The sequence below is a fragment of the Bolinopsis microptera genome, chromosome 4, assembly GCF_026151205.1.
Source record: "Bolinopsis microptera isolate Bmic1 chromosome 4, MBARI_Bmic_1.0, whole genome shotgun sequence".
Lineage (NCBI taxonomy): Eukaryota > Metazoa > Ctenophora > Tentaculata > Lobata > Bolinopsidae > Bolinopsis > Bolinopsis microptera.
The window spans coordinates 7,905,497-7,929,702 of NC_087075.1; the positions used below are offsets into that span (position 1 = coordinate 7,905,497).

A 24,206-nucleotide genomic window follows, 5' to 3' on the forward strand; every position below is an offset into this window, starting at 1 on the left:
CGCCGCGCCGCGCTATTTAATGTTTAATTTTGTATGATGTAAAATATTTGGTGACTTGGAAATGTAGCTGGAAATTCAATTTTGTTAAACCAATAAAAACTATTAACAATTTCAATCCGATCTTTAAAAAATAATTTAAAAAATAGTTTAAAATATTAAAAAATGTTTGCTTTGTATAACATAAAAGTAACGTTTGCGTTTCCACTTAAAACACGTTGTATATATCTCTTTTGCGCGCAAAAAAGATATAACATGGAATGTATTGGTGAAAACTGAAAACTTGCTACAATGCTACATGTAGCATCGTAGCAAGTTTTCAGTTTTTACCACAAAAAGAAAATTGAGGCAAATTTGACGATTTCAAAAAGTTTTCTTTTGCATGGACCAAATAAAAATACGTTTGACTTTAAAATTAAATTTACAAAACGTCAGTTGCCTCGTTAACGGGTGATACTCGTAAAATATTTGTTTCAAATATTAGGTCCAACTCGGCGCGCGCCCTGGTAGGTTGTAAACTTACAATCGCGCGTCGCCAATGGTCATGATTGCAAAATATATAAAGTATAAAATACATTAATTTTGTTTCTTTTATGTTTATTTTACGTCTACGTCTTTGGTCTTTGCACTTAACCCTGCACCTAACTTGTACAAGAAGCTCGAAAAAGCTTGCCACACATGAATTTCATGGATTGGCTTACCAGCCGCAAGGTTGTATTACGTGGTGACCCCCACGGTCGCTTCACTATAGTGTCTTCGACGATACAGGGGGAGCCGTGCACTTCATGCGTGGCGGGTCATACAACGTATGACAACCGCAAGGTACAGTTTATTCTGACGAGAAATGCGATACCCAAAAAACTTTACTGGCTACAGGGATTATATCCAAAAGTGAAAATAGAGGCTTAGCTTTTTTTCTGAAAATAATTTTTTGTAAAATTTTCGATCTTAAAAAGTATTTCGTTATTTTTACAAGGCGAAATAGACAATATGCAATATAAATTTTAAACTATCCCAAAAAGTTTTATTTCGGGCGGAATAAATGTTTAATGCAACTTTAACTTTGCAGCTTTTTGTTCTCTGTTTCTAAAAGTTTGGAATGCATTACGCGTGCAATAAACTTAAGCGCACGCAAGCATGAGCTTGCTGTGAAGACGTAATATCCTAAATAACACGCTCAGCCAGTAAGATTGGCTGGGAGAGCTCAAACTTGCATGCTGTGAAAAAGCACATCTAGCAAGCCAGTGTGCCAGCTGGTAAGGTTTTCTGGATAGTATAACAGCAAGAAATAAGTTACGTGGCTTGCCAATCCCTGTCTGCAGCGTTATTTTCAAGCTTCCTTAACAGGAAATTTACTGGACCAACGGCAATAAAATACGAACAACGTTAATGCCAGTCCTAGGAACCTAAAGTAAAGTAAAGTAAAAACTATGGTATAATACTTTCCTTTTGTATCGTGGCCGATTATTTCCCTAATCTTTAATTGTATTTACAAATGTTAAGGAGGAGGGGACAAAATGGTTTTTAGAGAGAAAAGTCGATGAATGGATTAACGACATTGAAGATCTATCAGATATTGCTAAAAGGGAGCCTCAGGCAGCTCATTCTGCATTCAAAGCTATGGGTTATCTAAAAGATGGAATTATGTATGCCGAACAACACCTGGCATCAGTCAATACCTTAAAAGATTTGTATGAAGAGAGAGTACTTCAGTCAGAGAGGGGATCCTTTGCCCCTCTGGCCTCTGGTCTTCACAGCCTCTGGAGGTGTGGGACCGCTGTGCACTGTATTTGTAGATCGTGTCTCTGAGATGATAGCTGACCATAAAAAAGAAGCCAAGAGCCAAATCAAAAACCATATCAGAACACGATTCAGATTTGATCTGTTAAGAAGTTCTATTTGGAGACTATGAAGCTTATGTAGACAAATTCAAGACATGTGCTAGAGCAAGACCAATTAATTCTCAACGTCTAGGATCTGAATTCTATGTTAAAGAGTCCACTAAGCCTCTATTCACAAAACATGAATTACTTGTTACAGAGAACCTGTACCGATACCGTTGTTTAATGGAACTTTTTAAGATCATTAAGTCACGAGTACCATTTCGTTATACTACTTATTCAACATATCAAATAGGAAAGATAATCTGTTCATTACACCCTCTCCAACTAATCAATTTATTTATAAATCTGCATGGCTGTGGAACGAATTCCGTAAAGTTGGCCCGTTAAATTTCACCTCCACATGCGGATCTGTCAAGAATTTACTTAAACAGTCACTTCTAAGAGCTCAAAACCGGTATGGAACTGAGTGGTGTGACAGAAATTTCACTGAATTCTGATTATGAAGTGATATTCATTTGCCTGTTATTCCCACTTAAGCACTTACTGACTGACAAGCATATCTATGAATACCATGCTTGAATTTAGGTAAACAACATACAACTCATTTCCAAGTTACGCTGAGCGCAACCGCCGAATGACTCAGCAATATTGAAACGCGCGCGCATAGCATTGCGCGCCGATGCTATGCGCGCGCGTTGTCGGCCGAAACTTGGGAAGTTCCCGCTCTAATATTCAGACGACAGTGATGACTCATTAAGAGCACTAATTTCGACCACTTTCCCGGTCGAACCATACCAAATCAAACTAATTGACCCACGTGTATAGCCAATGTCCTGGCGGTGCTGAGCCGATGTAAAACTCTTCTGTAAACTCTTTTGTCTCTTGTAACTTGTTTATATTTCATATTTTAGTTATACTGTGTACTGTGTACAATAGTTATAGCGTATAGTGTGTGTAGTGTGTAGTGGTTATTTTGTTGTGACGTGTCACTTTATACTTTGCTACCAACGTCAGCCTTGACTTACCATTTATTGTAATTGGTACAGCATATATCAAAACTAAAACACTGTTTTCGATCTGACGGGTGATGGGCTCTCTCTGATGGGACACAGTTCTAGGGGGTACCCGGGGTACGAGTTAACGAATAGTGTTCGTGTCCTTCCACAATCCCCTCTCATTGTGTTTTTGACGGAGGAGAAGCCTAGTTCATCCGTCTGCATCGCTTAATCGAGTTGAAAATTTAGCCAATAACAAACTAAATTACATGTTAGACTGATAGCAGGTATAGAGTTTATAACATACAAATTCTAAATTTTTGACGGCTGACGATGGTAAGTCGCTACGTTTAATTCGGGACTTTTATAGTCTTAAGTCTTGGAGCTCAAAATGTCTCGTGCTGTGGGCCGTATAAACGGCGCACACCACCGCCCCGCCTTACTTCACGGTTGCGGGGCGGAGCTGGTGCCGTTTGTCTCGGCGTCAAGTGGCGAGTGCTTGCCCATCGAATACACGATTGAAACACTAATTATTTATTGGAATTCTACAGTTTCCAAAACGAAGTACGAAGATATATTAACTTTGAGCTTTGTTTTGGCGACTGCTTCATCGATGGGCGAGTAGGTATTTGTTGTTTAGCAGTGTTGAATATTGGAGCAATTATATAATGTATATCTCCATCATAATATAGGCTAGTGTAAAGATATATAATCAAGAATACAAACAAACGCGAACGGTATTAGTAACTCGCTAGATTATAGATGTTATTTAAACACATATGTTTACGTCAATTATTATTAAAATTAATATTCTTTTTGCTTTAATATAATTACATTGTACATGTCACATGGATTAATGGATTAGTTGAATGAAACGTGTGCTACAAATGTCTACGCCTCACGCAGAACTGCGTACCGCTCAGTACTAATTCATGCTTGAGCGGTACTGCTGTTCACAGTGGCGCGCACTCAATTTAATCACAATAAATAACGAGCGCGCGGTTTTTTGGAATCTCTCCATTATTATATTAATTAGATCGCAGTGCTCACGGCCTGTACTGAGTAAACGACAGAAATATCTTTTAAATTATTTTGCTTCTGAAATTTTGGCTCTAGTAATTAAGAAATGTGACATGTAATTGTAAGTTAACAATTAAATAGATCCTGTGCGTGGCGCCTACAGTTGACCTACGAATTTCTGAACAATTTTAAATTGTGGCTGTGTATAATGAGGCTTCTCACATAACAGCGATCGGCTTCTCTGGCTAGATCGCGGCGAGATGCGCTACTGTGCCGCGCCGAGCTGCCATGAATTGACATCGTCAATTAAGTGCACTACCTAATTTGGAAGACTTGGCTGCTTTGACGCGCAAACTGGCAATCTTGCTTCGCATCGAAGACTTACCTGGGGACCTCAGGCTATTATGTTCATAAACATAGAATAGAGATTAGGCGGAATGACAGGCTGAGCGCGGCCCAGTAAATCGAAGACGAGATCGTTGCTTTTGGAAGCAGAGCAAAATGCAACGCGAACGATCTGGAAGGGTTGACATCATCAATCAATTGTATTGTTGTATCACGTTGCGACCCCCACGGTCGTTTCACTATGTCGTTACGACGATACAGGGGGAGCCGCGCACTTCGTGCGCGGTGGGTCATACAACGTATGACAATTGTATTGCATATAATTGTATTAATTGACGATGTCAATTCATGGCAGCTCGGCGCTGCACAGTAGCGCATTTCGCTTTACCTGGGGACCTCAGCACTCAGGCTATTATGTTCATAAACGAATAGAGATTAGGCGGAATGACAGGCTGAGCGCGGCCCAGTAAATCTCGCTGTGAGAAGCCTAATTGAGTGCGCGGCGCGGCACAGTAACGCATCGCGCTACAAATAATTGTAGCACAATGCAATGCAGTTGCACTACGCCGTACTATTGGGCCGCACTCCGCGCATCAAATAATGTTTCTGATCGGTAGATGAGTACTGAGTAGATCGGCGAGCTGCGCCACTTGGCCTCGCCGCGAAGGATTGACATCGTGAATCAAATTATTGTATTATGCTGCAGATAATGCCTCTCTTCGTCATTCGTTAGTTCGTTGGATCGGCGAGATGCGCAACGCCGAGCTGAGAAGGATTGACCTCGTCAATCAACACGTAATATAATGTATAAGCTGTTTTTACAGATTTAGAGAAGAGTTAAACACGTAGATTGGACTAGTCCTAGATTTTCAAACGTAAGAAAATAAGTTTAACATTTGCAATTTTAGTCGTAAATTCTCATTAGCAAGTACCACGCAAGTTATAAATTACTTGGCGAGAGATATTTTGAACTTCGTTAAATTAAAACATGTTCAAATTTTAGTATCAATTTAAAGTAAAAATCTTAATTAAATTAACGTTAAAAACATCACAACCCAGCATCGAGAATAATTATCCCGATGTATATAATCAGCATTTAAAGTTAACTAGTTCCAGGTTTTAGGAATGCGTTATCTTAAATAATTTTCCGGAGCCTGTATCACTAAATAACTGACGAAAATTAAAAGCATAGTTAGAAACATAAATCTGCAATTGTAATTGAACATTTTATATTCCAATGAAAATACTCACAACTACAGTTAAAATTTAAATTATCAACAATATATTCGAGAAGCAAACGAATCTTTCACTTTCAGGCCTTTCCTTTAAAATTTGGGCATATCAATTCATTATTTTTCAATCCGACGACAATAAACGCATAAATCCTCACAAATCCTGTATCCATCACAAAACTTTAAACATCCTGCAAAAATAAAACAAAATCTTTGAAAATTTCTGCCAATATTGTATAAAAATCATAAATTTACACTTCAGTCCATTTTTCATTACCAAAGAGCATGAACATTTGAACCGCTGACTGGTCACAATCTGAAAAATGAAACATACTTAACAAAACATCCACTTTAAAAGCTACATATCCGTTAAGGAAGCGCGCTCCGTTACTATGAGTTCTCATCAGATGCGGGATAATGCCACACGATAAGATACGAGCTGTTCTGTATGTGTTCGCTTTGGTTCGCTGCTCCGGTAGAATGATCTCGAAAGTCTTCCATACCTTTCCCGCAGGAGATTATTACTTGCGACGTTATCTGCAACAATCATAGTCGTGAGTAACAAGTATGTTGCGGAATGCAATACATTTTTTAATTAAGTCGTTTAGTGTTATTGAGGCTCATTTGATAATTCTTTTTGATTTTTTTCTGAATAGACTTAGTGATGACAAATACAATGTTTTAATGAACAATGAAGGTAGATAGAATTGATTTTGGTAATTTCGAAATTTGGATTGATGCCCGTATTTTAGATCAGACTAAAGAGTCTGTAATTCAAGTTTAACATGTGAAAGTAAAGTTAGCATGAAGTCCTCATTAAAGTTAACATTATAAAGTTAACATAATGTCAACATAAAATTAACATAAAGTTAGCATAAAGTTAACAATATAAAGTTAACATAAAGTTAATATAAAGTTAACATGAAGTTAAAACTGACCTCCTCGTAAACATTCTCCTGATCTGTAGACTCAGAAGCGATTAGTTTCCTGATTCTGGACTGGGCTTGCATTAGGAACCTGAAATGTTATTTCAATCACTCTCTGGAGATTTTCTGTAATTTTCTGCGCTTTCTGCGGCTTTCGGTCGAATCAAACTCGCAGATGGAAAATGAGCAGCCACATTTCAGATTCGCAATTCTAATTGCCGGAGATAAAGACATCAGGGTTCTATTATTAGCCCTACTAATAGCAGGGCCAGCTTGTTCGCTTACAATAGAGAGGACAGAACAAGTAGAGATAAAGACCTGGAACCTAGGTATGAACCTGAACCCTGCAGATGGGCACATCATGGACTACACCAGAGGCTGGGTGGACGATGTCTTCATCGGGACTTACGCTGAGGCCCTGACAAAAGATTACCTGAACAGACTGGTCTGGAGACAGCCAGTGAGTTACATAGCGATAGTTAGACACCAGGGAGGGGAGGTGGACGCAGTGAAAGTGTTCCGGTTTAAGGAGGGTGGAAGGTCCCTGCTTTCTAGGTTCCAGGATATGGATCCAGGGAGGCAGGGAGGGAGGTGGTTACTGAGGGAGGTCCTCTTCAGGAGAGTGTCAGTGCTAACGCTCAGAACATGATCCTGTATTTTCAGTGAGAGGAGACCTGGCTTTTAACTGGGTCTATACTGACAATGGACACAGAATAGTTCTAACAGGTGGCAATCTTTCTCCGTCAGGGGTAAACGACGACAACACACACGGACTGGGAAATCATTTTGGCTGCAACCCTCTAACCGGTAAAGAAATCCACTTCGTGTGGCCTCACGAGATTTCAAACATACAGAATTGCCCCTACCCCTCATGTAATTTCCATACCAATCCGATTCTCGTGCAAGGTACTGACCATAGAGACGTGAGGATGTTTAAGAGTGGACCAGTTTATGGAAATTACGCTATTTATATTTCACAAGATGCGACTACTTTTCCTGGTCCAGGCTACAAGCTGCAACCGAAGGTTAACGTCGAGCAGAGGTTCATATCATTTGAAACTGAAGAAGGAGATATTTCAGTGGCTTAATTCAATGAACTTCGGTTTTTTTTCGATGACTTTCGGATCAACAAGTCCATTATTTGTTATTCCAAAATTGATAAAAGGATAAACTGTGGGGGTAGGGGAGGGGAGGGGGGACTGGGCCAATAAATTTAAGTGCAGCATTGAGCAAAGTTATTTGTTGTTTTATACTTATGAAATGTAATGTAAAAGCGCCCGTATTTAACATACTTTTTATTCAGTATTCAGATTTTTATCAGAATGTTATACAGTTATAGAGATGACAGCACAGAGATGACTCTCTTGCGGATAGACTCTCCAAATTCAATATAAAATCTGGAAGATACTCTAGATAATAAGATAATAAGATAATAAGATAATAAGATAATAAGATAATAAGATAATAAGATAATAAGATAATGAGGAAGCTTACCTGACACCGTCGTAGTGGCCCATGTAGCTGAGGAAGGGGGGACCGCATATCTTGGGGGCTACGGGGGGTTTAGCGATAGGAACAACAACCACTACTCCAGAGGAGGTACCTGGAACACGTGACTATTAGAATCACGTGACTATTAGAATCACGTGACGACTGACGTGATATAAATAAATTAAGACAGTGAAATTGAAAACTTCTTCACTTTCAACACCACGCACGTGACCTCATCAAGAAACCACGTGACGTCACCACAACACCACGACGTCACAACAAATACCACGTGACGTCACAACAAATACCACGTGACGTCACAACAAATACCACGTGACCTCATCAAGAAACCACGTGACGTTACCCCAGTACCCACCTATCCAGAGAGCACCGGTAGAGGAGGAAGCTAGGAGTGCTGTTACTCTCACATTCTCCGCTCTCCGCCTTCTGGACGAGTTATGCGAACCTGGAGATATGTGAATTATGTGACCCCGGAAATAAGATAAGAAGATAGAGGGAGATTATATAGAGATTATATAGAGATTAGATAAAGGGGAATTAGTTATCTCGCGCTAGCAACATAATTGATAATCATGACAGTTCACATGATACCAAACACAGAACCCCACTATTTTAGTAAAGTTGCTGAGTTAACTAGTTTAGTCTCTACACTCACCAGTAAAGAGATGATGAACAACAGTGCTGATATCATAATCCTCCAAATGCTCCCCAGTTTTAGCGTGGAACAGTCTGATTACCGGACTGTTCCGAATAGCTAGCCATACCCCACTCCCACTATTAACCATCTTGTAGACTTGAGCTGATGTGTTGTTGTGTGTCGAGAACAGGTGCTGAAATGAGAACACGCGACGTCAAATATTTATCAAGTGACGTCATCAATTTATCAAGTGACATCATCAGTTTATCATGTGATTTTACCATAACATCGGTTCATTTCTGCCGTTTTCTGACAAAAGTGCTTAAGTAACATTTTGGAAATTTCGGGTTTTTTGGTCTAACTTTTGTTTTTGGGTCAAGAACTATCCCTGAGGACCATTGGATACATTCGCCGACCCCCCAAAACCCCCTTTTTGGAACCCCCTAAAATGCAAAGAATGGTAATTTTTCTGAGAAAAGTGCTTAAGTAACATTTTGGAAAACGGGTGCAGTTTATTTCAAAAATGGTGCCATTTCGGGAACTGAAAACGGTGGCATTGTTTTCTACGTCCAAAACTGGCCTAGTGACGGCAATTTGATGATCGTGGGTCTTTTGGCCTGGGAAAAAACAATTTATGTCACTTAAGCACTTTTGTGAAAACGGGCTCGTTTTCTCACAAAAGTGCCTAAGTGCCATTATACGTTTAATTAAATGTTGATTCTGCCAACTGAAACTATATAATCGGTACTAACAAATCTAAATTTTCACGGCGGATCGATTGGTGATGGTCATAAACTTCAGAAACGCTAGCTTCGCCGTCAAAATTGCCGATTTGTCAAAGCAGAACGTTTCAAAATATACGTCATAATTTGCTCTAAAATTTTTTATTCTCTTATAAGTTGAGACTGGCGGGATTATCGACAGGCAAGGGAACATTACCAAAGAGATAGAAGCGATTTGCTTCACTGCTCCTTTTCTGTTGATATGGAGAAAGTTCTTTTACTACCACACATGCCGGAGTACGAGGAGGCGATTTTTTAAAGACGCCTTGTCACATTTAACGAGACCTTCGCGAGGCTGGGGTCAGACGGAGCTCCTTTAGCGATTCTTTGGAATGAGTCAATCGCAGGAAGGAAAGATGAGAATGTGTCCTCGACTTGGATAAGGGCAATAAAACATTTTGCCAGTTGGCAAGATTGGTGGTAGCAGATTTGGGCAGACAATTGTTCTGCTCAAAACAAGTGTTGGACTTTATTTACTGCCCTATGTTCAATTATCAACAGCCCAGATGTTGACCTGGACAAGATAACGGTCAAGTATCTAGAGCCAGTGCACACCTTTATGAGTGCAGACTCATTCCACCATAAAGTGGAGTTGTCCATTAAACAATCAGGTCAACTTCATGATTATAAGGACTTTGTTCAGGCAGTTGAACAGGTGGGTACTGCGATAAGCATGAACTGCACAGACTTTGAAACGTGGCCAAGGTCCTATGGAACAAGCAACTAAAAAACTAAAGATGTTAAAGTTGTAAGTTTCCAGCGTGGGTCTGTAGAAATGGAATGGAAAACAAATCATGACGAGGTTTCCTTTCATTTCAATCCATTTCTCAGACAAAAAGACGAGAGACTCATTTCCATAGGTTGAAAAATAGCTTTCGCCCAGGAAGAGCCCCGGGGGATAGCTACTCCCAAAAAACAAGACATTATATACGTAAACTGTGCAGGCTTATGGCCCCGAGTAGTAGGGTATTCTGGATGAACTTACCTGATAGTACAGATATAACAGATCTTAATCGAGTGTTTGACTAAAAATCATCTATTTCTTGTATTATTTACCATTTATTTATGTACAACAATTATGTTACATTTTTATACGCTTGTTTTTCTTTGCCTCGCGTTACGATATCAATAATTCGCAAATCATTGGTCTTTATGAAGAAAGCCTCATCTGAGTTCTTAATTTAATTTCTAAAGAAAGAAAATTATTTATTATTATCCCGTACTTTCACCAATCAACTCTTCGTTGAAATGCTGGCAGAATTCCGACTATTTTTTAATCCGCTGGGGAGAAGGGAGTGTTTTCGTGTTCTTAAACCACCACCAATCAATTTGTCGTAAAATTTTAGGTCAGAATGATCGCAGATAAAGTTCCCACTAATGTGGCTGTACTTAAGCACTTTTCTCAGAAAACGAAATTTTTAAATTTTCTATTTCAGCGTGTCCCCTATTTACAACCAATGTTTCATCACAACAGTTTTAGGCTAATTTTTCGTTTTACTTTCAAAGACCAATGGTTTGAACGGGTCATTTTCATCAGAACATGGAGCTTTTGCTGATGTGGCTGTACTTAAGCACTTTTCTCAGAAAAGGAATTTTCAAATTTTCTATTTCAGCGTGTCCCCTATTTACAACCAATGTTTCATCACAACAGTTTTAGGCTAATTTTTCGTTTTACTTTCGATGACCAATGGTTTGAACGGGTCATTTTCATCAGAACATGTAGTATTTGCCGATGTGACTGTACTTAAGCACTTTTCTAAGAAATTCAAACTATAATTTGTGATTTTGAGGCACTTTCCGATAAGTTAGGATGATGAAACCTTGTCAGAAGTTTCAAAAGTCGACAAAGTACCTTAGAAACATAGTGGGTGCAGTTTAAATTGGACAGTAGCTAGCCCAGAGCAATTACAGAATTGAAATCTTTAAAGTCAATTTGCACAAAATGAACCTTGTGTTACTTAAGCACTTTTGTCAGAAAACGGCAGAATTTGACCTAACTATTAGCTGTTTTTGCGCTTCTTTCTATTACCGAAGAGGTGCAAACTGCAATTTTTTGGGGTTTTGGGAGTATCAATGTTCTGGAAGAAGACTTTATCTGGAGATATGTCGACTTCTTTTTAAGAACCTTAAAAGTTTAGGTAAATTTGGCAAGTATTATTGATGAATCTATATGCTTATATGCAATTTATAAGTAAGGGTCATACAATAAAACTCGTTTGATAACAGAATAATCAGCAGAAACTATTGTCATTTTTATCACAAAAATTGATTTTCTTCCACCCTATCACCGCCATCTAAACAGTTATAAACTCCCAAACATCACCTTTGATAACATCGACCCCACACTCAGCATCAACCCTCCAGAAGTACTTCACCCCAACTTCCAACTTCTTCTTCAGATACACAATGTTCCCACCTGCCAGCACTGTCCCAATAAACTCTACACTCGCATAATCAGCAGCAAGTACTCCAGCTTTAGTAGTTCCAAGATACACGTGGTGTGTTTCGCACGTGTGCGCGTTTAGCCACATCAGCGCGTCCCGGTGGGAAGCCAACACGTGGTGTGCATGTTGGGGCGGTACTGGGGAGGAAGCCTTGTAAAGCTGTCTCCCTGGTATCCAGTAAGTAGTGAGGTTTGTACTGTAAGGGTACGGTCCTGCTGTGATATTCTCGTGGAGTGGTCTAAAATCATAGTTATCAGGGTCATGAAGCAGGGACTTTATATCAGTGTTCACGATGTTTCCTGTCACATTAGATCCGTGCAGTGGCCAGACACTTATAGGCCTCACTTTGCTACCGTTCTTGAAGACTTTGCCCCCGTTTGCTGAGTCAGCTAGATTTCCTACAACTGTGGAGTGATTGTTGATCTCGATAGGGTTTGCTCTAACAGTCTTCCACACGCAAAGTGAACACTCTGGAAATGTCCTTGTGTCCCCGTCAAGTGAATCAAATGCCAGATTATCAAGCACAACATGATAGTCGCCTTTAACTTGAGCTCCACCGGAACCAACCCTGAACAGGACATTCTGGGACAGGGTACCGTGATCGCCAACCCTAGGAGGCTGACCATCAAACCTGACCCCCCACTCAGAAGAGTCGTGCACCCAGTTCCGTGCAACTGTCGTCTGACTTTGCCAGTTTTTAGTGACCTGTATCCCGGCTCCATCATTTGCCTGGTGGCCCCAGCACTGTCCCACCACTCTATTCAGAGTAGCATTAGACTGCAGCCCAGGTCTGAGTCCGTGACTCTCACCGTTGTACCTGAACGTGTTCCTGATGTAAGTGTCGTGGATACTGAAGATTTGTGTTGTACCGTGTCCTCCTTCACCAACTAAACTGTTGGCAGATGTCCAGTCGTTATACTCGAACAAGTTGTTCTCCAGAGTGACACGTGAACCCTCGTAGGATAGAGCAGGACCGTCAGCTCCGTGGAATGTGTTGTTAAAGAATGTGAAGCTTCCCCAAATATCAGTCGGTTTGTATCTTCCTAGCCTTCCTCGCCTTCCCATTAGGTTCGTGCATTCTGTGACAGATTTTTCCAGTAGCATTCTTTTAGAGGCACAAGGGTATAAGAAGTTAAGGGAGTCAAATCTTATTTGATCAATGTAAGTGTCTGTTAAAGTGGATGTTCCTTTTAAAGTCGTACCGAAAAAGTCCAAGTTCTTCAGAACAACGTGCTGGCTATCTGACAAGGTCAGGGCGTACGTCTGTACCTTACCTCGTAGTTTAGTTCCGGACGAGAAATTCTTACCTTTTGGAGGTATGAAATGAAGCATGCTGGTGTCTTTGTCAAAGAACCATTCTTCGGGTACATCAAGGAGATCAAGCTTGCTCTCTATGAAATACTGACTATGTTTCGGTTGGAAATGGATCTTGCCAAACGTGTCGTGATAGGCAAAGAAGTTTTGCCCAGGAGTATGCAATTCCACTGGAGCGACAAAAGTATTCCAAGATCCGATGTTCATCACGGCCATCGCTCCTGTCATATTCTTGTCACTGTCTTTGAGGCTGTCTCCACGGTTTATTATCTTTCCTCTAATAGAACCGGAGGAGGTTTTTGCCCAATGGTTCCGTCCGTCAAAGACAGTTTTATCAGACCAGTTTGCGTTAGGCCACCTAGCATTAGTCATCATTAGATCGTCAAAGAAGAGCTGCCAAATGGTTTGATTTATCTTCCCGAAGTAAATCTCGCCATCCCTCTGCCATTCGCCGTTTTCAGGAGAAATCTCGACAGTGCCATCAAGAGTGGGCCTCTCTTTACCGTATCCTCGAATAACAATGGGTTTCTCAGCAGTCCCTTTTAATCCGGAGAGTACAATCTCCTCTCGGTATATTCCCTCGCGAATATGACATTCGTCCCCAGGATTCTTTAGCGATCCAACACAGTCCGTCACATTCTCAAATGGTTTTGACCACGAACCATCTCTTGCACTTGACACATTTCTGTTGGAATCTGCATAGAAAATCGCTGTAGAGGCAGAATTAATTGCCAGAACGATTATGAAAGCGTTGAGAAATATCATTGCTCTAACACGTCGCTATTCTAATTTAAAAACGGTCTAAGTGCCCTTAAGTTTTATAAACGGGTTTTTATAAGAGAACAACAGGATTGGTTTAGTATGCCAGGTGAAAAGTTGCTGAATTTAACGCGTTTCTGAGATATTTAGAGCGAAAGATTAATATTATCACGGTGCTACTTTTCTTTTATAAATCGAGGGTGTTTTCTTATGAGAATTCAATTTAACGCGTTTCTGAGATATTTAGAGCGAAAGATTAATATTATCACTGTGCTACTTTTCTTTTGTAAATCGAGGGTGTTTTCTTATGAGAATTCAATTTAACGCGTTTCTGAGATATTTAGAGCGAAAGATTAATATTATCACAGTGCTACTTTTCTTTTGTAAATCAAGGGTGTTTTCTTATGAGAATTCAATTTGTTTCAACCAACTCCCCAATTAGAAGAGATAAGGAAAGGAACAAGATTGTTATGAGACAGACGCGAGGGAAATGGAACATTCATCTGAGTAACAATTGGGAACAATTACAACTTAACTCAATTTGTGAGTTTTCTAGTAGCCAAGATTGTTGAATACAGAGTTAAATTAGATTGTGGGTGGAATTTACCGCTTTTTTCGGGAGAGTGTTGGGACTTCCCGAAAAAAGTTGGAAACTGAAATGGTAACGTTACAAAAGACATGATAAATTACAATAATAAGAGAATACGAGATAAAACTCACCTCTACGGTGACGTTTTCAGGTGATATAACGAAGATTTGACATCCGCAACTGCACCACATTTGTCCCCCAATAGGAAGCATTACACAGATTGAGTTGTTTCCTAACTTCTTGGTTAACGGGTCATTATCACACCACTCGTTTACAGACACTGTAATTTAATTAATTAATTAACTAACTTAATTATTCAAAGTATTAATTAGTTGAATAAATGGGGTTCATAATATCAGGCTACCAATTTAAAACTGTTTAATATCAGTCAAGCTTAACGAGTAACATTATACGGACATGTACACGAATAATCGTAATTGCTTGGCATTGAGAATAATGATGATTGAAAACAGGACGAGATAAATCAGGAAGAGTTCAGGGAAGTATTCTTCACAGCTAACGTTAAACTTACTATTACCGGTTCCAATATTTGGTTCTAGAACAGAGGTTTGTTCAACATAAACAAAATAATATTAATAAACTTGTTACTCATGCAGACTACCATCTTTTAATAATCAGCACAGAAAATTGGTAATTGGTTAATTATAATTAAGTGATTAATTAATAACCAACCGTCTCTAGTGAAGACGTGAATGTAACCCTCAGAAGTTCCGACAAACACCGAATCATCAATGTGAGATATACAGATTACCGGACCTGCAATGGGTTTTAAAATAGAACATTTTCAAATCGTAGATCCAAAAATAACCTTAAATATTGAAAAATAATTCGGCTATTTGAGGGTGCGGGAGTCAGTGGCGCAACGAAAGGCCCTGCTGACCCCGCTGTGCAGGGGGGCGCCGTATTAGGGGGGCGCCAAATCGTCGTTTGAATGTGGGACAATTTCGAAAACTTAACTAAAGTACTAGCAAAACTGCGCGTTTTGCTCTAGATACACACTTTTTTAGAGATTTTACCGGCGTATTCTTTAAAATCACCTAATTTTTGTTTAATTTTAGGGAGGGACACCAAAAGGGGAGGGGGCGCCAACAGGGGGGCGCTTTTTTCGGCAGGGGGGCGCCAACAGGCAACGTTACGCCACTGGCGGGAGTAGACTAGCTTTCGCACAATGATCAGGTTACTGGGCTGACAATTTGTTAACTCACAACATTGAATAACAAGCTGTTTACATTATAACGTGGCAGCTCTTGGGATCGAGTTCCGACCTATGGTTTTTAATAAAAAAGTAATAAAATGTATTAGTGTCAGACTCACCTCCATCCAATTCAAGTTCTAGAAGAGTTGAGCTAGGATCCGACATCATGTACACCAGCAACCTGAAACAAATCATCCTTACTTGGAAAGTGCGTACGTGAGATTGAACCTCTTAACAATGTGTTAAGATTTGATATGATAGCATATTATGTACATATTATCCAACGAGTAAGTATATATTGGGAAACTAGCTGACACAAGAAATGTCAGACCACCCGCACATGGGAAGCATGCAGTATTAAGCCGCGCGCCGATTAGACGTATCCTCTTTTGCAACATCGCAGTCGTTGCGCGCTCCATTTTGCACAACCTAAATGTGTGACCGAATAGCAAACCTTTCCTTCAACACCAGGTCACGAAATTAGATTTCAGTGAGGGGCTATTCTGGGTATATGACTTTGCTGCACTCGATACTGAATAATGACATTTCTCCGCTACTGGACATAATACTTTTCGTGAGAAAATTTTTTCCGTGAAATGTAATCCCATCTCCCGTTTACGGCGTACACCCGCAAGCCGCATACAGCACAGAATTAACGGCTAAACTCTAAAGATTATTTAACTAACCAACTTATGACAATTACCCTAATTATAATAATTATCAACACATAATTAACGAAATAATTACCTGGCGTCCTGAGTCCCGACCCAAAGGGTGTTTTCTCTTCCCGGCACCATGTGACAGCACAGTACTTGACTACCTTTTAGGGGTATATCCAGCGCAATGTGTGGGGTTGGTTCAGCAAGTCGTAACACCACTATCTGGATACAAGTACCGAGTTAGGGTGAATATAGTGCACCGCTAATTCGGGTATAATGTAATAAACCTGTACTACTGCACTATTCAATCTGCACACTTATAACCAGACATTTTGCTGGAAATATTATATTACAGATTGCTAGTACAGTGTACTGAAATAAAGTATGTTATTTCTAGGGTTAAGATTACAATGATTATCAGATAAGGAAGGGTTTACCTCGCCGTTACCGTTCTGTCCGTGTCCACAGAGGAACACATCAGTTGATTTCAACTCAAACTCTGCTCCCTCCTAAAGGGTGGTGGTTGAATTGTTGGGAATGAAGCGTTATTGGTATTTGAGGAACTTGATTTGGCTATGGTATTTGCTTAATTATTGAATTGGTACATGGTTCAAAATATTTCTGCAGACAGACAGTTTAAGAAAACCATTGAAAAGTGTACCGTAGATCTTCTTGGATTACACAACCAAAATAATGGACAAAAAATCATATAAATCATTAATTAAGCTTTTAAGACTAATTATAGTCTTACTTCATTGATATTCTCGTAAGTGTCTTGTTCAAGCCAGTCATCGGAAGCCAGTGAAATTTGGGATTGTGACACTTTTGGTCCCCGGTTTATGGACCTTTTGCTTGACTCTCTTCTGATCACTTTAGTTCTGAAATAGCACAATATTTATAAACAATATATTTACGCAACTGATTTTAAGTTCAGATGCACAATTAATATTATTTATCGAGAGGAAACGAAGGCTCAGTAAATGATTTTGGATAATAAAAATTGTAAATTTTTAACAATTATAGTGAGAATCTCAAACCCGAGTTTTTTAAACATTATTATTTTATTTATTGATTTTTTTCAAACCTGAGTTTTTGTGTGGCACATTCAAAGTTCTCGTAAAGACTGTCGGTAACTGTATGATTCTGTTCAGAAACTATCTCTGATGTTGATACCTGTATTTGTGGTAGTGCCTGCAATATGTTCACTGTTTAGAATTTCAAGAAGATTTCACTAACGTTCCATTAATGTAACTTGATTAAAGAAGTCAGTACTCAGCCACCATAATAATATGTAAATTGCAGTGACCTCTACAATTGGTTAATGATTGAAAAGCACATACCACAGGCGTTCCATCAAGTGAGGTATTTGAAGGTGTCCCTCCCGAGTAGGAAGATGTGAAACTGTCCGGACCGGACGGTTTTAAGGAAACCAGGTTTAGCTGACTATCATATCTGAAATATAGGGCAAGTTGCCAAGTTAGTAAACAGATCAGTCTGGAAAACTATACTCATGAACTTGATAAAGTGATAAGAATTGGGAAACATAAAATATCAAATATGCAAAAAGGAGCTGAAATTGAAATAAAAAACAAAGAAATTAATGAAACAAAAGAAAAACAAAAGAAAAACAAAGAAAAATGAAGAATCTGACATGTTAGGGGTATCATCCTCATCCTCACTGTCCAGCTCCAACAAGGACTCATCAACAAAGTCTGGTAACACAGCGTCAACAACTGGGTTCCCAACCGGTGGTTCCATTGTTACAGGCCTGAGGTTCAAAATGAGGTTCAAACTGAGGTTTTAAGCGAGGTTTCAGTTGAGGTTTAAAATGAGGTAAACATCATTTGTTTATAAAATTACTAATACAAGTTCTGTTTAACACGGACAGCAATTGAAGCTTCTTTTTGAAGACTTGAATTGTATCTAATTTACCGGGAACTCTACGGTATAATTCGATAGAACTCTAAATTACAAACTTTCCAACTTATCAACTACTCACCCTGTTATTAGACTAGTTATTGTATCAGTATAGATTTGTCCGTATTTGTCAACCAGTAAAGGACCTCCTTGGGTTGATTCGGCTGCTCTGGGGAGACTTTCTCTGCCCGGCTGAAATGAAGAAAGCTTATATATAAGCTTTCTTGATCAGCTGAGAAGAAGTATATATACTTCTTCTCAGCTGATCAAAATTATCAAAACGATAACTATTTAAAACGATAACTATTTAAAACATAACTATTTAAACATAACTATTTAAACGATAACTATTTAAACATATTATTTCTATATGATATTCTATTTATAACAGCCAAATTGCATATGCTTTAAAAAACAATAGACAGTTTTTGGGAGTTCCAAATAGTTTCTGATTATTCTGATTTCTTGCGACAAATGATACTGCACTGTTAGGATAAAAGTAACAACTCCTTATTCATGCTGACAAAATTGGTAAATATGTGAGAAAACTGTCTCATAAAATTTAGGGGGGGGGGGGGGTCAAAAAATGAGGTTGACCCCCCTCCCCCCCCCCCCCCCCCCCCCAATTTATTAATCAAAATTGGCTAAACGACAACAAATTGTTTAAATACTAGACTAAAATTAGAATCAAAATCTATATATACACCAATACTCGATCTGCTATTCAATAAACTTAAAACATCTTTAACAACTTTTAAAAAACACTCACCGCAATAAAACTAGAAATTTCCCGGCTGTCCGTCAACTCCAGGTTAAAACTTTCATCGGGAAACTCGGCCAAGTTGAGGTGTTCAAATCGGGATAAAGGAGATACAATAGCTCCTGCTGGAAGGTCCTTGAGATCTTCTGGGATGTTCTCTGGTATTCCCAGCGCGAAGGGTTCTGTTGAGGATTCTAGGTCGAAGTCTGAGTCCTGGGTTGTTGAGCTGTGTTCGAGAGATGGTTCACTTTCTTCCTGATGAAATTAAAATTTCATGGTTACATGTACATTTCCAAGTCTTCAGTGAGTGCTGACATAAACCGCTATTGAAATGATTAATTTCACCTATATCTCATACAAGTACTAATTTCCTCGCACCTTCAATTCTTCAGAATATTCTTTTATCACAACATAAATTAAACATAATTTCTATATCAGACGAAAGATATTTAACACCAAATCATAAAAGATATAATACCGGACTAACGTTAGTCTGTAATATTTCACTTGAACTGCTTAGCAGGTTCTCATCTACACTCATACTACGCATTAGCTTTCTCTTCTCTTCCTGGAGGAGTGTGAGGTGTCAGCCACGAGACAATAGTTTGGGGATTAGTTTGGGGATTAGTTTGGGGATTAGTTTGGGGAATAGTTTGGGGATTAGTTTGGGGATTAGTTTGGGGATTAGTTTGGGGAATAGTTTGGGGATTAGTTTGGGGATTAGTTTGGGGATTAGTTTGGGGATTAGTTTGGGGAATAGTTTGGGGATTAGTTTGGGGATTAGTTTGGGGATTAGTTTGGGGATTAGTTTGGGGAATAGTTTGGGGATTAGTTTGGGGAATAGTTTGGGGATTAGTTTGGGGATTAGTTTGGGGATTAGTTTGGGGATTAGTTTGGGGATTAGTTTGGGGATTAGTTTGGGGAATAGTTTGGGGATTAGTTTGGGGATTAGTTTGGGGATTAGTTTGGGGATTAGTTTGGGGATTACTTTGGGGAATAGTTTGGGGAATTATAGTTTGGGGATTAGTAAAAAACAACCGCAGGAAACGTGGCAAGTATTAGATGTTAGCGGTATTAACGCTAGCTCATGAGTGAAGTAAATAGTAGTGGTAAGTGGAGTTTAAGTTTTCAGTGAGAAAACCCAGTCGGGATCATAACTTCCCTCCCACGAGAAAACCACCGTTACATGGCTGTAACCCCGTTACCATGGTAACGGTAATGGGTAATCCCTGGTAACAGACGGACACTAGTACTTACCCTGAGCATGCTTATCTCGTATGGTGTTTCGTATAGATCCTCTGTAGTCTCTCTATCGTCCATGTTGAACTCTTTCGGTACACTTTCTATCATTTCTAGTAAAAATGAGATTGTTAGCTTGACAATCAAGTCTAAATTCTCAAATTTTATTATTCGCTTCAAGTTTTACCATCAGTAAAGGATCACGGTAAGTAGTTCTTTTCTCATTCTTTGAAATTGCGGCTAACTTAAAACTGAAAATTAAAAGCCCTTTTACTTCTAGCACTGTACCTATGATAGATTGTCGCTCGTTTTTCCGTTGTACAGCCAGGTTATTCTGCCGTAGAGGATGGTTACCTAGCAAGTTTCTGTTACAATTCATCACTTTCTGATTAATCAATACAAAAGTTGGGAGCAGATCTAATTATTAACCCAGATGATCTATTGTTTAAAGATTGTGTAGGGAGTACCAAAGCGGAACACTAAGGGCACGTGACAGTGGGGCACGTGACTACTCTATTTAGAACGGGTGACAAATAAGTAAGTGATTTGACAGCTGCTACATTTAAATCTGGTGACATATTATGTCACTTAAAACTGTTCCCACCCACGATTGCGGAATTCACAGTACACTAATACTATTAGTACCGATGAATAGTGAAATGTATTCATTAATCTAGTATGATCTACATATCATTATTATCTGCTAATACCTACTTACTTAAATTCTTTAATACTATGAATACAATTTATTTAAATTTATTCAACAAAAGCTGCATAGTTCACATACCAGGAAGAGGAGGAGGAGCAGCTCCGTTCTCATCAACCTGCCCATTATTCTGCTCCTGTGCGCGCAGCATCACCACAGCGCTGTCGTAGGACTGGGAGCGCGCGGCGGGGGATGGTGGTGTGCGCAGGGAGGGAGGTATTGAAGAGGGTAGGGTTGAGCTGGTGCCATTAATAGCAAACGGTGATCTAAATGTAGATATTATGCTTAATAATGTACGGAGAAAGATATAATTGTGTTAATTTTTTTCAGAAATTAAACAAGTAGAGTGAGACTTATTTTAACTCTATAGTCACTTAATTGATTAATCACTTAATTGATTAATCACTTAATTGATTAATCACTTAATTGGTTAATCACTTAATTGATTAATCACTTAATTGATTAATTACTTAATTGATTAATCACTTAATTGATTTGTTGATTAATCACTTAATTGATTAATCATTTAATTGGTTAATCACTTAATTGATTAACCACCTAATTGATAAATCACTTAATTGTTTAATCACTTAATTGGTTAATGACCGACAGCACACTGACCTGGATTGAGGAGCCATGATGGAAGGAACAGCAGGGACCTGTCTCAGTGGAGGTGGTTCTAGGCTGGAAGGTTGAGGTTGCGAGGGTTGAGGCTGTGAGGTTGGAGGTTGTGACTGTGGGGGGAGTGTGGGGGTGAGGTTCTCGTCGTAAACTGGGGTGTCTTGCACTGGAGCCGCACCTGTGTTCAGAGATAAAGAGGTTAGATATGAGATCTCATAATGATATTGTTATGTGATAAAATGTTTGAAGAGTAAGATAATGAGTAAGATAGGAGAGGATAATAGATAACAATGTGTGGTTCACAGAGAGGAATAGATAAGAAACTTTGGAATGGGAGGGACAGCTAAAGATTTAACAAGAATGACAGATAACAAATCTACACAATAATATGTAGTATTTTATCTATTAATTTACCAGGAGGAAGTATCGGAATCTCGTCCGCCTCCTTCACGTTAGCGTACGACTCGTACTTATCTCCGCAGCTCATTATTCTGTACAATATGTCCTGTGTAACAGGACATGTGAAGTCTGCGTTTACTGCTGCACATTCCACCTTGTGAATTAGTTATTGGTTAACTAATAATAATAATATGACTGATTCTCAGGAATTCGTATATTTTTAAGGTATTATATGTTTTAATTATCAAACGAATGTGTGGATGGCCATGCATTTTATGGGGATGCCATAAAGAACAAGGTGCAACTGATGATAAGTGATAACCAAACCATATTTACAAATAATAATACCGATTATCACTGTGTAATTATGCTGTCACCGCCTAGCCGTGCCCAGTGACAAAGCACGGTTTAAGGCCACCTAGGGTATGTAGATTCTCTCTACTCCTAAGAATCTAATAAGGCTTAAATCCGTCTGGATTTGGGCATATTGCATATTCTAAAACTCTAAAAGGATTAAGGTTTAATGCAGAATATTTGTCTTAGTCTTTATATAAATTTGATTAGGACCCACATTCTCACGACAGGGCCAATATTGCCACGCACCGTTTTTATTGTAAACAATAAAGGTACACTTAACAAGCCGGTGGGCAGCGTGTAGAGTGAAAATGAGAAATACAGTAGAACCTCAATTTACTGCGGAGTTTGGGGAAGGAAAAATCAGGGTTTGCGGTAAATCGGGGTTTTACTGTACCAAAAGGAGAAAGGAAACTCCTAAAATCAAGCCCCCGGGTTTAACTCACCGAAAACTGGCTGGGAGTGGTGAGTCCAATAGGAGTCATGTGCTTGATAACAGGTAAGAGAACAGAGAGCCGCTCATGAGGCACAACCTCTTTCTCCCCAATCTGACACCAGTCCAGGTCTTTAGTGTGTTCTGGTGGTTCGTGAGCAGGTTAGGAGAAAATCTATCAATATAATTACATTGAATTAATACTGATTGACAGATTGGTCAACAAGAATAGTAATTAAATTTTTATGCTATTTAGAAAACTGTTGTTATTATTATGTTTATACACTTGCATAATTTTTGATGTAGACATCCATATTTACCGCACAATTTGGCGAAGGGAAAAAAGTACGGTAAATCGGTGATCAGATTTATATGAATCTCAGTTGTATTATCATATTATACGTTTCACACAAATCATGCAGAAAACATTGTGCTAAATTTTCATACAAATACACACCTTCATAATTACATTCAGGGTACATTGTGCTAAACATTGACAATCTTTCAATTAACAATCACTGATTGGGTCAGAATTGTAAATATTGAGAAGGACTAGCAAGCTATTACGAACATAGTTAATTAAGTATGCCTGTATCTTGTATCAAAAGTACATTATACAATTATAATCATCCAATAAACAGTGATTGATAGATGTGGATTCTGGTAGCAAGAAGGGCAATTATATTTATTAGACACGTGACAGTGATTCTGGGGTTTAACAGGGTTAATAGTGGAAGCTGATTGGTTAATAGCTGTCACGTGTTATAGTTCCCCACCAGACTCCACATCTACATTCTACAAGAGTGATTGACATGCCCGACGTGGTACCTGTCAATTACCTATGAACTTACGCATCATGGCCTGGCGTTTAGTAAAGTCCTCACTCCAGGTGGACCGCTTAGCTACCGAGCTAAACAGGAAGCGGTGGAACTGTGTTGACGTGCACGGCGAACTGGGGGGTTAAATTATTAATTGGTAATTATTAGTTAGAAATTGTGAAGCTGTAGGTTAATTTGTTGATTCAGCGATGTATTATTCTAATTTTACGTTTGTGGTTCGACACAGAGAAACACGAATCTTAATTTTAAGATTTTAACTTAGGTAGATTGTGGGTGTCTTTATAAATAAATAAATAAACGAATGAAACTAACTTGATTATTAACAAATAAATAACTGAAACTAACTTGATAGGTCGTGTAACGTCCAGTGTCTTGCCTCGTCGGCTCTCCTCGCTGGATTGCCTCTCTGCGATCTCTCGCTTTAACTTGTCTTGGACTTCTGCCAACTTGTCAAACCTTATGTTCTGAAACATACCTATAGTTTGCTCATTCATAAATATTTCCTATAGTTACTTGAATTTTTTTACTGACGTACGATTTCGCTTTAAAACAACATTGAGGTTCGTTTATAATTGAATTTTTTAAACATATCAGAAAGTTTCTGGTAAGAATTCGCTATTACTCGCCACAATTACAGACATAAAAAGATAAAAGGAGTTATAATATT

General features: G+C 38.9%; 1 protein-coding gene across 1 annotated transcript; it reads right to left on the reverse strand.

The window, feature by feature from the left end:
• Positions 1-5,051: 5,051 nt before the first annotated feature.
• LOC134813769 (uncharacterized) lies at positions 5,052-24,012 on the reverse strand. Its single transcript, XM_063821648.1, has 26 exons — positions 23,885-24,012; positions 23,540-23,652; positions 22,714-22,844; positions 21,929-22,067; positions 21,515-21,692; positions 20,975-21,159; positions 20,476-20,541; positions 20,206-20,300; positions 19,436-19,516; positions 18,958-19,203; positions 18,271-18,380; positions 17,923-18,039; positions 17,612-17,723; positions 17,356-17,462; positions 17,023-17,149; positions 16,709-16,780; positions 16,360-16,493; positions 15,732-15,793; positions 15,090-15,173; positions 14,929-14,952; positions 14,528-14,676; positions 8,527-8,701; positions 8,227-8,316; positions 7,854-7,962; positions 6,372-6,450; positions 5,052-5,970 (listed from the first exon to the last, which is right to left on the reverse strand). Exons 1-26 carry the CDS (start codon positions 24,010-24,012, stop codon positions 5,824-5,826), a joined length of 3,060 nt encoding a protein of 1,019 aa, XP_063677718.1. The 3' UTR covers positions 5,052-5,823.
• Between the last annotated feature and the right edge of the window lie 194 nt (positions 24,013-24,206).